Here is a 14,477-nt window from a genome sequence, read left to right as displayed (position 1 = left end):
AACACAGAATAAGGTGCAGCTGTACTGGACGCGGAGTTTGTCTGAAATACTGGTTCTGTATTCTACACTAACTCTCCTCACTCACCAACGTTAATACCCCCCCAGAGACACGCGTGACCAAACCGTGACCCATATAGTACAGCACTTTGTTGCAGCTATGTTTGTTTTTAAAGTGCTCTATAAATAAAATTATTATTATTTATTATTATATCTCTGGTCACCGCGACACCAAGAGCCGAACATGTACAGTGCGTGATGCCACACTGCCACTCAAGTCTGATGTAGGGAGAGGGTGGGGACAGGAGAGGGGGAGAGGGGGAGGAGGGGAAGAGGGGAGAGAGGGGAGAGAGGGGAGAGGGAAGAAGGGAGGGAGTGGGGAGGGAGGAAGAGAGGGAGAGAGAAAGATCGAAAATGATGAACATTGTGATAGTCCCTGCCACAACTCCCTCCTCTGGCAGCTCGTTCCATACACCCACCACTGTTTGGGGGGGCTAGTTGTTACCCCCTGCCCACCAGATGTGACCCCACCACCACCACCAATCTCGACATCCTCCCTGTCAATAAAGCCTCGTTTTCCCTTATTCCTTTGCCCCTCAGGCATTTGAAAAGAAGCCAACAGGTGATGATACAGGTAGATAGTTCCGTATCCTCCCACCTTCCCACTGCTACAGCCGACAGCACCCACATCCTTGAAGCTCACACACGCAGTCACTGCTCATTTACACACTTGTTCCCCAGCCCCGAGCTTCAAGCTTTCGTCTCACCTGGTCAAGGGAACGGATTAACTGATTCAGCAGACACCTTTCTGAGGTCCAGAGACCTACAGGTATGTCGGTAAACTGGCTCGGTAAATGTAAAAATTATCCCTAGTGTGTGTAGGATAGTGTTAGTGTGCGGGGCTCGCTGGCTGGCCCGGACCCCGTGAGCCGCGCCTGTATCTCTAAACTAAACTAAACTAAACTAAACTGAACTCTTTCCGAATGGCACAATCTGGCTCAGAGCTGCAAGCAAGCGGCAAGAATAAGATCTAGGACAGAGAGTCACTGAGTGACAGAGTCATCGAGTTACAGTGTGGAAACAGGCCCTTCAACGCAAGTTGCCCACACCAACCAACACTAGTCCCACCTGCCCGCGTTTGGTCCATATCCCTCTGCACCTGTCCTATCCATGTACCTGTCCAAGTGTCTTTTAAATGTGATAGTCCCTGCCTCACTACCTCCTCTGGCAGCTCGTTGCATACACCCACCACCCTTTGTGTAAATAAGTTTCCCCTCAGGATCCAATTAAATCTTTCCCCCCTCACCTTAAACCCATGTCCCCTGGTTCTTGATTCCCTTACTCTGGGCAAGAGATTCTGTGTATTCATCGACCAATTCCCCTGGTGATTGTATATACCTCTATAAGATTCCTCATTCTCCTGGGCTGCAAGTGATAAAGTCCTCGATTGCCCCAACCTCTCCTTTTAGCTCAGATCCTCGGGTCCTGGCAACATCCTCGTAAATCTTCTCTGCACCCTCTCCAGCTGAATCCTCAACTTTCTGAGTTGGAATTTGTGTAACAGACCACGATAAAACAAATACTTTTATTGATTAAAAGATACAGCGTCGAAACAGCCCGTTCACAAACATTCGATGTCATTCCACTTCCTCATCCACTCCCTACACACCAGGGGGCAATTAACTTACAAACCCGCACGTCTTTGGAGTGTGGGAGGAAACCGGAGCACCCGGAAAAAACCCACGTGGTCACCGGGAGAAGGTAGAAGCTCCATACAGTCAGCACCCGTAGTCAGGATTCAACCCGAGTCCCTGGCGCTATGAGGCAGCAGCTCTACCCGCTGCGCCACCGTGCTGCCTCAGGAGGATGCAACAAGATAGCGTCAGGTTATTAATTAACTCATCTGATCGATGCCACATTACAAAGAGATTATTATTCCACTTCTTGATGATGCTATTGTTACACCCACAGCCAGTGACCACGGGCACCGAGCCAATACAATAGTGCTGGAGTAACTCAGCGGGTCGGGCAGCATCTGTGGGGAACATGGATAGGTGACGTTTCACAGAGTGCTGGAGTAACTCAGTGGGTCAGGCAGCATCTGTGGAGAACATGGATAGGTGACGTTTTTCACAGAGTGCTGGAGTAACTCAGCGGGTCAGGCAGCATCTGTGGAGAACATGGATAGGTGACGTTTCACAGAGTGCTGGAGTAACTCAGCGGGTCAGGCAGCATCTGTGGAGAACATGGATAGGTGACGTTTCACAGAGTGCTGGAGTAACTCAGCGGGTCAGGCAGCATCTGTGGAGAACATGGATAGGTGACGTTTCACAGAGTGCTGGAGTAACTCAGCGGGTCAGGCAGCATCTGTGGAGAACATGGATAGGTGACACTTTAGGTCAGGACCCATCTTCAGACTGATTCACAAGTTATAGTAGAATGAGGCCATTCGGCCCTTCAAGACTACTCCGCCATTCTGTTATCATTTCAACAATTAAAATTAAAATTTAAACTGAATAACAACCAATATTTTAAATATCTACAGATATGTGACTATGAAGATATATACACAGATTTCAAAGTATAATCTTAGATCCATTAGAAGAAACAATGAATATAAAGGCGGATTCACAAAAATTAATATCATACTTATATAATAGTATTTTAAATAGAGAATTCCCATCAACAGAGGCAATTGAAATCCAGTGTTAAAACACATTTGTACTCCCTGGCTTTTGACCATGCCTGAGGCTTTGCTTCTGTTTGTGGTGTTTTTGATGTTTCTTTATTTTACATGTCTTTTCCTACTATTTCTTTTGATTGTTATTTTTGGTGTGTATTAACTTTTTTTGTCAATGATTAGTGATGTACAGCACTTTGTTGCAGCTATGTTTGTTTTTAAAGTGCTCTATAAATACAATTATTATTATTATTATTATTAATTAGAGAAGACTGGGAAAAATAATTAACGATAAATAGTTCGAAAGAAATCTGGGAAAAGCATTTGATATATATACATAAATGTTCGATTAATGCTAGACAGAATTTAATTCACTTTAAAATACTTGATAGATTATATTATTCAAAAACAATGTTGAATAAGGCAGGTACGGGATACTGAGTTGGATGATCAGCCATGATCATATTGAATGGCGGTGCAGGCTCGAAGGGCCGAATGGCCTACTCCTGCACCTAATTTCTATGTTTCTATGTTTCTATGTACCCAAATATCTCTCCAATCTGTGATAAATGTATTTCTCAAAATGCCAACATTACACATTCTTTTGTATCTTACACAAAACTTCATAAATGTTGGTGTGATATTTTTGATGTATTCACAAAGCTATTTAAGATAAAATTGGAACCTAATACTGCAAAGATTATATTTGGAGTAATGGGAGACCGGAACAAATTTAACATATCCTTACACATCATTTTTAAAATGTGGATCAGTAATATGTTGGACACAGCACACCTAAAATAAATGAGACTCCTCCTAATAGATAAACAAGACCATTGCTTAACAAAGGTACACAAAAAAGCTGGAGAAACTCAGCAGGTGCAGCAGCATCTATGGAGCGAAGGAAATGGGCAATGTTTCGGGCCGAAACCCGGAAGGGTTTCGGCCCGAAACGTTGCCTATTTCCAGAAGGATTTCGGCCCGAAATGTTGCCTATTTCCTTCAGGGTTTCGGCCCGAAACGTTGCCTATTTCCTTCAGGGTTTCAGCCCAAAACGTTGCCTATCTCCTTCGCTCCATAGATGCTGCTGCACCCGCTGAGTTTCTCCAGCTTTTTTGTGTACCTTCGATTTTCCAGCATCTGAACCAATTCGTAACGTTGGTCTCCATTTACTGATTTCCTTGATTCATGTGGTGCAACAGTATCGTAAAAATTAAATATTTCAGGTATGGGTGAAAGATGATCAACAATAGAAAAAATCATCCCCTTGCGTCTATTTGATAATCTCCCTCCTGATCTCTATTTTCACGCTTATCTCTTTTCCTCACCATCTCTTTTCCTTTTTTCTCTACACACACTACACTTTTCCTTATTCTTTACTATCTCCTTTTTCTCTCTTTAAAAAATAAAAAATGAAGTTGTACAGAGAATGTATTCTGTTAACATATATTAGGCACCTGTAAAAAGGTACCACTGTATTGTACTTACTTCTAATAAAATATATTTAAAAAAAAGACTACTGATCTCTGCCTCCTAATCCCATTTTCCTTCCTTCTCCCCATAACCCTTGACATCCATTCTAATCAAGAATTTGTCCATCTCTGCGATAAAAATATCCACTAACTTGGTCTCCACAGCCGCCTGTGGTAATGAGTTCCACAGATTCACCACCCTCTGACTAAAGAAATTCCTCCTCACCTCCTTTCTAAAAGAGCGCCCTTTAATTCTGAAGCTGTGATCTCTGGTCCTAGACTCTCCCACCAGTGGAAACATCCTGTCCACATCCACTCCATCGATGCCTTTCATTAGTCTGTACGTTTCAATGAGGTACCCTCTCATCCTTCTAAACTCCAGCGAGTACAGGCCCAGTGCTGTCAAACGCTCATCAAATGTTAAGCCACTCATTCCTGGAATCATTCTTGTAAATCTCTGGACCTGGGTGATGTTTTGAGTCGAGACCCTTCTTCAGACTGAAGGTTTAAGTGGGGTGAACATGGACAGGGCGGGCCGAAGGGTCTGTGTCCGTATTCTAACTGTGAGGTCGGTGTGGGTGAATCCTAACAGTGTTTCCCTGTTGTTCAGGTAAGCGAGAATGTTCAATTATTGGAAACGTCGAACTGGGAAGATGTTCCTGATGCTGGCGGTGGCCAGCTGTCTGACCTTCGTTGCTAGTTTGGTCTACCTCTCTGCAGTGAATGGGTAAGTCTAACCCTGGACTACAACCTCCCTCTGTCACCCTCTCTCCTCTGCCTTGATAGTCATTGCGCCATGCCGCACACACACAGGCCCTTCGGCCCAACTAATCCTTGCTAACCAACATGTCCAATGCCCACACCAGGGCATCGGAAATGTCCTCGTTCTTCAGGGAGCGGGGATTCCCCTCCGCCACCATAGATGAGGCTCGCACCAGGGTCTCATCCATACCCCGCAACACTGCTCTCTCTCCCCATTCCCGCACTCGCAACAAGGGCAGAGTCCCTCTGGTCCTCGCCTTTCACCCCACCAGCCGGCAAATACAACACATAATCCTCCGCCATTTCTGCCACCTCCAACGTGATCCCACCACTCGCCACATCTTCCCATCTACCCCCATATCTGCCTTCCGCAAAGACCGCTTCCTCCATAACTCCCTTGTTAATTCTTCCCTTCCCTCCCGTACCACCCCCTCCCCGGGCACTTTCCGTTGCAACCGCAAGAAATGCAACACCTGTCCCTTCACCTCCCCCCTCGACTCCATTCAAGGACCCAAGCAGTCGTTCCAGGTGCGACAAAGGTTCACCTGTATCTCCTCCAACCTCATCTACTGCATCCGCTGCTCTAGATGTCAGCTGATTTACATCGGGGAGACTAAGCGTAGGTTGGGCGATCGTTTCGCCGAACACCTCCGCTCAGTCCGCAATAACCTACCTGAACTCTCGGTGGCTCAGCACTTCAACTCCCCCTCCCATTCCCAATCCAACCTCTCTGTCCTGGGTCTCCTCCATTGCCAGAGTGAGCCACACCGGAAATTGGAGGAACAGCACCTCATATTCCGCCTGGGTTGCTTGCGTCCGGATGGCATGAACGTTGAATTCTCCCAGTTTTGCTAGCCCTTGCTGTCTCCTCCCCTTCCTTAACCCTCGACCCTCGAGCTGTCTCCTCCCATCCCCCCGCCCTCGGGCTCCTCCTCCTCCCTTTTTCCTTCCTTCTCCCCCCCACCCCCCATCAGTCTGAAGAAGGGTTTCGGCCCGAAACGTTGCCTATTTCCTTCGCTCCATAGATGCTGCTGCACCCACTGAGTTTCTCCAGTATTTTTGTGTACCTCCTGTCCAACGTCCACTGACTAGTTTATTGTCATAGACCCGAAATGTCACCCATTCCTTCTCTCCAGAGATGCTGCCTGACCCGCTGAGTTACTCCAGCACTCTGTGAAACGTCACCCATTCCTTCTCTCCAGAGATGCTGCCTGACCTGCTGAGTTACTCCAGCACTGTGTGAAACATCACCTATCCATGTTCTCCACAGATGCTGCCTGACCCGCTGAGTTACACCAGCACTCTGTGAAACGTCACCCATTCCTTCCCTCCAGAGATGCTGCCTGACCCGCTGAGTTACTCCAGCACTCTGTGAAACGTCACCTATCCATGTTCTCCACAGATGCTGCCTGAGTCGCTGAGTTACTCCAGCTTTTGTGTCTATCAGGTGAAATATGAGATGCTGTTCCTCCGATCAGACTTGTGTGAAACTGTGCTGTTGGCTGTGACCTGACCTCTGGTTTGTGAACAGGTACAGGTTCTCTCGGGAAGTTCCCTGCACACCCAGGAAACACGTGGCATTTATGAAGATCCACAAGACGGGAAGCAGCACTGTGCTGAACCTCCTGTACCGCTACGGAGATGCCAAGAATCTCACCTTCGCTCTGCCTCCTGATGATCACCTGGGCTACCCGAATCTCTTCAGGGCCACCTTTGTTAAAGACTTTGCAAAGAATCCGGGCAAGGAATACAACATCATCTGTAACCACATGCGCTTCAATCTGCCTGAGGTAGCTCCATCTCATAAGGGATAGGAGCAGGATAAGGCCATTCAGCCCATCAAGTCTATTCCACCATTCAATCGTATCTGATCTATCTCTCCCTCCTAACCCCATTCTCCTGCCTTCTCCCCATAACCCCTGACACCCATACTAATCAATCTAACAGCACTAAAAGCAGGTGTAACTCAGTGGGACAGGCAGCATCTCTGGAGAGAAGGAATGGATCATTGGTAGAAAGGAGATACTCACAGGCAGAAAAGGAGGCTTTGGTTCAAGTTTCAGGTCGAGACCCTTCTTCAGACTAGTCAGGGGAAAGGGAAACGAGAGATATAGATGATGATGTAGAGCTATATAGAATAATGAATGAAAGATAGACAATAGACAAAAGGTGCAGGAGCAGGTCATTCGGCCCCTCGAGCCAGCACCGACATTCAATGTGATCATGGCTGATCATCCCCAATCAGTACCCCGTTCCTGCCTTCTCCCCATATCCCCTGACTCCACTATCTTTAAGAGCTCTATATAACTCTCTTTTGGAAGCATCTAGAGAATCAGCCTCCACTACTTTCTGAGGCAGAGAATTACGCAGATTCACAACACTTTGGGCAAAAAGTTTTTTCCTCATCTCTGTTCTAAATGGCCGACCCTTTATTCTTAAACCGTGGCCCTGGTTTTGGACTCCCCTAACATCGGGAACATGTTTCCTGCATCTAGCATGTCCAATCCCTTAATGATCTTATATGTTTCAATAAGATCCCCTCTCATCCTTCTAAATTCCTGAGTATACAAGCATAGTCTTCATTCTTTTAACATATGACAGTCCCGCCATCCAGGGGTTAACCTTGTAAACCTACGCTGCACTCCCTCAATAGCAAGAATGTCCTTCCTCAAATTTGGAGACCAAAACTGCACACAATACTCCAGGTGTGGTCTCACCAGGGCCCTGGACAACTGCAGAAGGACCTCTTTACTCAACTCCTCTTGTTATGAATGTGAACATTGCCATTAGCTTTCTTCACTGCCTGCTAGACCTGCATGCTTACTTTCATTGACTGATGTACAAGGACACCCAGATCTCGTTGTACTTCCCCTTTTCCTAACTTGATATTATTCAGATAATAATCTGCCTTCCTGTTCTTGCCACCAAAGTGGATAACCTCTCATTTATCCACATTAAACTGCATCTGCCATGCATCTGCCCTCTCATCCAACCTGTCCAAGTCACCCTGCATTCTCATAGCATCAGTCAGAGTATATTGAGTATAGACGTTGAGAGGTCATGTTGCAGTTGTACAAGACGTTGGTGAGACCGCATTAAGAGTATTGTGCTCAGTTCAGGGCACCATGTTATAGGAAAGATATTGTCAAGCTTGAAAGGATTCAAAGATGATTTGTGAGGATGTTGCCAGGACTAGAGGGTGTGAGCTATAGGGAGAGGTTGAGTAGGCTAGGTCTCTATCCATGGAGCGCAGGGGGATATCGTATAGAGGTGTATGAAATCATGAGAGGAATAGTTTGGGTAGATGCACAGAGTCTATTGCCCAGAGTAGGGGAATCGAGGGCCAGAGGACAAAGGTTCAAGATGAAGGGGAAAAAATTTGATAGGAATCTGAGGGGTAACTTTTTCACACAAAGAGGGGTGGGTGTATGGAACGAGCTGCCAGAGGAGGCTGGGACTATCCCAACATTTAAGAAACAGTCAGACAGGTACATGGATAGGACAGGTTTGGAGGGATATGGACCAAGCGCAGGCAAGTGGGACTAGTGAAGCTGGGACTTTGTTGGCCTGTGTGGACAAGTTGGGCCGAAGGGCCTGTTTCCACACTGTATCACTCAGTGACCCTCTGACAGTTGTAGTATATATACATGTTAATACACAGTGATATTGTAGTATATATACACGTTGGTACACAGTGATATTGTAGTATATATACATGTTAATACACAGTGATATTGTAGTATATATACATGTTAATACACAGTGATATTGTAGTATATATACATGTTGGTGCACAGTAATATTGTAGTATATATACACGTTAGTACACAGTGATATTGTAGTATATATACACGTTGGTACAGTGATATTGTAGTATATATACATAGCGTTAGTACACAGTGATATTGTAGTATATATACACGTTAGTACACAGTGATATTGTAGTATATATACACGTTGGTACAGTGATATTGTAGTATATATACATGTTAGTACACAGTGATATTGTAGTATATATACATGTTAGTACACAGTGATATTGTAGTATATATACACGTTAGTACACAGTGATATTGTAGTATATATACATGTTGGTGCACAGTGATATTGTAGTATATATACATGTTAGTACACAGTGATATTGTAGTATATATACATGTTAGTACACAGTGGTATTGTAGTATATATACACGTTAGTGTACAGATATCCTCGTGTGTATATGCCAGTGGACGGGAGTGAGAGTGGGATCTGATGTTGGTCTTTCTCTCCCCATCCGCAGGTGAAGAAGGTGACGGGCAACGACTCTTTCATCTTCACCATCCTGCGGAACCCAGACAGCGTGGCAGAGTCGGCGTTTTCCTACTTCCCACAGCGGTGCCCCGGCCTTTGGTGCCGTGCAGAGTCTGCCTGAGTTTGTGAGGAAGCTGGACAAGGTGTTCAAGCCTAAAACACCCAACAACTTCTATGCCCATAACTTGTTGTGGTTTGATCTTGGTGGGGACGCGGAGGCAGGGGCTGAAGGACCTCACGTTGACCAAACCCTCAAGGAGTTCGACTCTACCTTCCATCTGGTCTTGCTGGCCGAGTACTTTGACCAGTCGCTGGTCTTGTTGCGGGAGGCTCTCTGTTGGGACATGGAGGACATGGTGTCCTTCCAGCTCAACGCCCGTGACCCCTCGACCAGAAGCTCACTCCCCCCTGATCTTCTCTCCACCCTCCAGCGCTGGAACGCCCTGGACTGGCATCTCTACCGCCACTTCAACACGTCCTTCTGGCAAAGGGTGGAACGGTACGGGGTGGACAGGATGGAGAGAGACGTCAAGCATCTCCGCCATCTTCGCCAGAAGATCCAAGATATCTGTCTGCAAAGCAGCACACCTGAGGCCAAAAGCAAGAGCTCCAGTTACATCAAATCACCCAACTATGGCAAGGCCAAGATCATTGGTTATCTCCTGAAAGACAACTTGACCAGAGAAACCAAGGAAATGTGCATCAAGATGGTTCTCCCAGAGAGAAAGTATCTCAATCGTCTACAGAGAAAACAGGGGTAGACAACCCTTGCACCTCAGCAAGGTGACTCCGGCCAGCCTGTAGAAAGGTGGTAGTGTTTAGTCATGAACCAATGGTGCAGGCTTGTGGGTTAATTGGCTTGGTATAAGTGTAAATGATCGCAGGCCAGTGTAGACACGGTGGGCCGAAGGGCCTGTTTCTTTTCTGTATCTTTAATCTCTACAGGCCCAGCGCCGACAAACGCTCATCATATGTTAACCCACTCATCCCTGGAATCATTCTCATAAACCTGCTCTGGACCCTCTCCAGAGCCAGCACATCCTTCCTCAGATATGGGGGTCAAATAGATATGACAATAGATATGAAGATGGAAAATAGCTGGAATGTGAAGACAAGGGAACGTGATGTGACTATCTGGCTGTGGGAGGTTCCAGAACTTTCCATGATATGTCTCTGGGCAAATATCGCAGGCAAGGGATGTGTCGGGGAGGGGCAGTTTGATAACATTAAGGCAGGACAATGCCAAAAGGGTGTGTATATTTAACCTTTAGTTGAATGATGTGGAAGTGTTTGACCTTCAGAATTGTGCAAGGTGGAACAAGAATGTTGTAATGCATAAAGGGTGGTTTGTGACAGGTAGCGTTGCCAACTTTCTCATTCCTAAATAAGGGACAGAATGCCAAAATATAGGACAAATTCCCGAAGGCAATCCGTTGGGCGACTCAGCCGTGGCTGGGTGAATGATGAGTTGGCCTGGATCCTGGACTGCAGGCCAGATAAGCGGTTTTGGCCCAGGTGCCGGGGGCAAAGTCCAGCACCCCAGGGCAGAGTCCAGTACCCCATCCAACTCATGAACCGATGATCGGCCATGAGAAGGAGGGGCGATGGTGTCGGTGGTAATCGAAGGTCGGACAGCTGGCCGGGCTGCCGACCGACCGACGGGGCCACGGGTGAGGTGCTGCTGCTGTTGCACTCTATGGGCTGCACTACGTCGGGACGGGTGAGGCTGGGCCGGACGTGGCGCTCTGACACGACAGTCACCTCGACCCGAGTAGTAGCAGTCAAATACGGGACAAGGGCGGTCCCGTACGGGACAAACCAATTTAGCCCAAATACGGGATGTCCCGGCTAAACTATCTCCCCTTCCTCCCCCCCCATCCAAGGACCAGCCTCCACAAGGCCACCAGCCTCCACAAGGCCAGTCTCACCCGGTCACTTCTTTTTCTCCCTCTTAGCTGTGAGGAGGATGCCAGGTGACTTGGATAGGTTGGGTGAGTGGACAAATGCATGGCAGATGCTGTATTAATGTGGATAAATGTGAGGTTATCCACTTTGGTGACAAAAACAGGAAAGTAGACTATTATCTGAATGGTGGCCAATTAGGAAAAGGGGAGATGCAACAAGACCTGAGTGTCATGGTACACCAGTCATTGAAAGTAGGCATGCAGGTGCAGCAGGCAGTGAAGAAAGCAAATAGTATGTTAGCATTCATAGCAAAAGGATTTGAGTATAGGAGCAGGGAGGTTCTACTGCAGTTGTACAGGGTCTTGGTGAGACCACACCTGGAGTATTGTGTACAGTTTTGGTCCCCTAATCTGAGGAAAGACATTCTCGCCATAGAAGGAGTACAGAGAAGGTTCACCAGACTGATTCCTGGGATGGCAGGACTTTCATATGAAGAAACACTGGATAGGCTCGGCTTGTACTCGCTAGAATTTAGTTGATTGAGGGGGAATCTTATAGAAACTTACAAAATTCTTAAGGGGTTGGACAGGCTAGATGCAGGAAGATTGTTCCTGATGTTGGGGAAGTCCAGAACAAGGGGTCACAGTTTAAGGATAAGGGGGAAATCTTTTAGGACGAGATGAGAAAAACATTTTTCACACAGAGAGTGGTGAATCTCTGGAATTCTCAGCCACAGAAGGTAGTTGTGGCCAGTTCATTGGCTATATTTAAGAGGGAGTTAGATGTGGCCCTTGTGGCTAAAGGGATCAGGGGGTATGGAGAGAAGGCAGGTACAGGATACTGAGTTGGATGATCAGCCATGATCATATTGAATGGCGGTGCAGGCTCGAAGGGCCGAATGGCCTCTACTCCTGCACCTATTTTCTATGTTTCTATGTTTCTCCCCTCTCCCATCGGGCAAGAGGTACAGAAGTGTGAAAACACACACCTCCAAATTCAGGTACAGTTTCTTCCCGGCTGTTATCAGGCAACTGAACCGTCCTCTCACCAACTAGAGAGCAGTCCTGACCTCCATCTACCTCATTGGAGACCCTCGGATTATCTTTAATTGGACATTACTAGACTTTATCTTGCACTAAACATTATTCCCTTTATCCTGTATCTGTACTGTGTGGACGGCTAGATTGTAATCATGTATAGTCTTTCCGCTGATTGGATATCACGCAACAAAAATAATTTTCATTGTACCTCGATACACGTGACAATAATAAACAAATCTAAAATCTCACAGGGATAGTATCTGACTCCATTCTTGTGACTCAGTGATATCTAACATGACGTTATTAGAAGCCAGGGACTTTTATGCATGTGTACACTCTAGGGTTAATAAAGATTACTTTAAACTAAAGATAGGCACAAAATGCTGGAGTAACTCAGCAGGACAGGCAGCATCTCTGGAGAGAAGGAATGGGTGACGTTTCGGGGTTGAGACGTTGAGATGCCAATTGTCACATCCAAACACCCTTTCATTACCTTGTTGTATTCCAATCAAAATTAAGTAAGCAAGGATATTAATATTTTCTCTCATTAATCAGTTGCAAAAATGGAGGCATATGTGTCAGAATATAATTTGGTTGGAACCCGTCCTTGAGCTCGCAAAGGGATCCCTTGCGTAGGGGTATGGTCACAAACCCAACATCCTAATTAGGTAAGGAAGCATGTTTTTCTTTCAGCTGCGAGTTCACTGTGTTCTGTGTGAAATATGTTTGTTGAATTTCATGCTCCAACTTCGACCTTCATTCTGTTTCTTGTAATGTCTACATTTGGACATCTTTTAATCATCATCTTATCATTATAAAAATGTAGGGCACTTGCCCTATTCCTTCTCCTCAAGGGTTCCGTCTGTGTGATGCAGTTTACATCTGGTGGCATGTAGCCAATCAGGTTTTTATTTTACTTTCCCTGCTGTTTGTGTTATTTTTGTGATATTCTTGCCATTCTTGCCATAGCATGTACACCTATTTTCTATGTTTCTATTAGCAGCACCAATTATGGTAATTTATACATAGAAGAGACATAAATTTTGTTTTTTGCTCACACACAAACCTGATCTCCTGGTTTAAACGGGTGCATATTTCCTTCTGCCAGGCGGGACTTGTCTTGCTTAACATTCTCTTAGATTTTAACAATTGTTTCACAAATGGCTTGAGGCTTAAGGCTATTTCATCATTCCATACCAGGGCTACTTTCTCAGGAGTCATCGGGGGTTGAGTTCCTGTTGTCATCAGCCGCCCCATCAACATCTCATGAGGCCTGTGTTTCTATTTTTCTGATTTCTCAGGGCATACCTAACCACAACAACCTATTTTGATGGCATAATGTGGCCAAAGTAGCTTTTATTTCCCCATTTATTCTTTCCACCATCCCCGAGGACTGTGGTTGATATGGTGTGTAATATCCACTGGAACCCAAGAGCATTCGACAAGGTCTGAACTAATTTATCGGTGAAATTAGTTCCTCTGTCACTGTTTATTCCCATGGGTATGTCCAACTAGCTATTATTTCTTTCATTAAAATATTGGCAACCATCCTTGCATCATCCCTCCCAGTGCAGTGTGCTTCCACCCATCTGAACAACATATCAATATGATCAGAATGTACTTAAAATCCTTTGCTGCAAGCATATGTACAAAATTAATTTGTAAATTCTCAAAAGACATTTCAGGTTGTGCATTACAGGTGATTACATTGTGTAGACATCTTCCCTCTATTATTTTGTTGACATACAAGACATGTTCTTGCAACTCTATCAATTATGACCTGGTGCATACCAGTGCTAGGACAACGCGTGTGCTCTCCCCCTTTTCCCATGTGAGCCTGTCCATTGGCTGGGCAAGACAGGGGCAAAAATAGGCTCCTGGGGCAAACTACCTGCCCATCAGGGTGGACCCAGACAATGGGGTCTTGATAATACTCTGCTTCGGATCCGGAATTCTGTTCCTGGAGTGACGCTGGGCTCTGGACATCCTGTAACTGGGTCACATCAATGCTACTCGGGAACTTTCTTTGAGCTGCAGATCTAATTTTAACATTTTGTAATTGCGGGGTTTGCCTCAAGGCAATCTGTTTAGTTACATAATCAGCCCTTTGATACATCTGCATCTGATGATGTATGAGCCTCGCATTTATTAACTGTAATTTGCGGTGGCATTTGGATAGCATCCAATAAATGTAAGGACAGTTTATCAGATTTAATACTCATTCCTGTTGATGTGATGAATCCTCTATTTCTCTATAATTGCCCAAGGTCATGTACAACCCCAAACGCACAGCGAGAATCGGTATAGATGTTAGCACTTTGATATTTTGC

General features: G+C 45.7%; 1 protein-coding gene across 1 annotated transcript; it reads left to right on the top strand.

Annotated features, from left to right (window-relative positions):
- Positions 1-712: 712 nt before the first annotated feature.
- LOC129716459 (galactose-3-O-sulfotransferase 2-like) lies at positions 713-14,251 on the top strand. Its single transcript, XM_055666328.1, is given in 5 exon segments — positions 713-826; positions 4,760-4,876; positions 6,443-6,701; positions 9,192-9,275; positions 9,277-14,251. Coding segments are annotated over 4 exon segments (1,137 nt in total). The 5' UTR covers positions 713-826; positions 4,760-4,769; the 3' UTR covers positions 9,964-14,251.
- The last annotated feature ends 226 nt before the right edge of the window (positions 14,252-14,477 follow it).

The sequence above is a fragment of the Leucoraja erinacea genome, unplaced genomic scaffold (genome assembly GCF_028641065.1).
Source record: "Leucoraja erinacea ecotype New England unplaced genomic scaffold, Leri_hhj_1 Leri_240S, whole genome shotgun sequence".
Taxonomy (NCBI): domain Eukaryota; kingdom Metazoa; phylum Chordata; class Chondrichthyes; order Rajiformes; family Rajidae; genus Leucoraja; species Leucoraja erinaceus.
The sequence above is the reverse complement of the archived record's forward strand: the minus strand, read 5'-3'. Positions and strand labels throughout refer to the sequence as shown.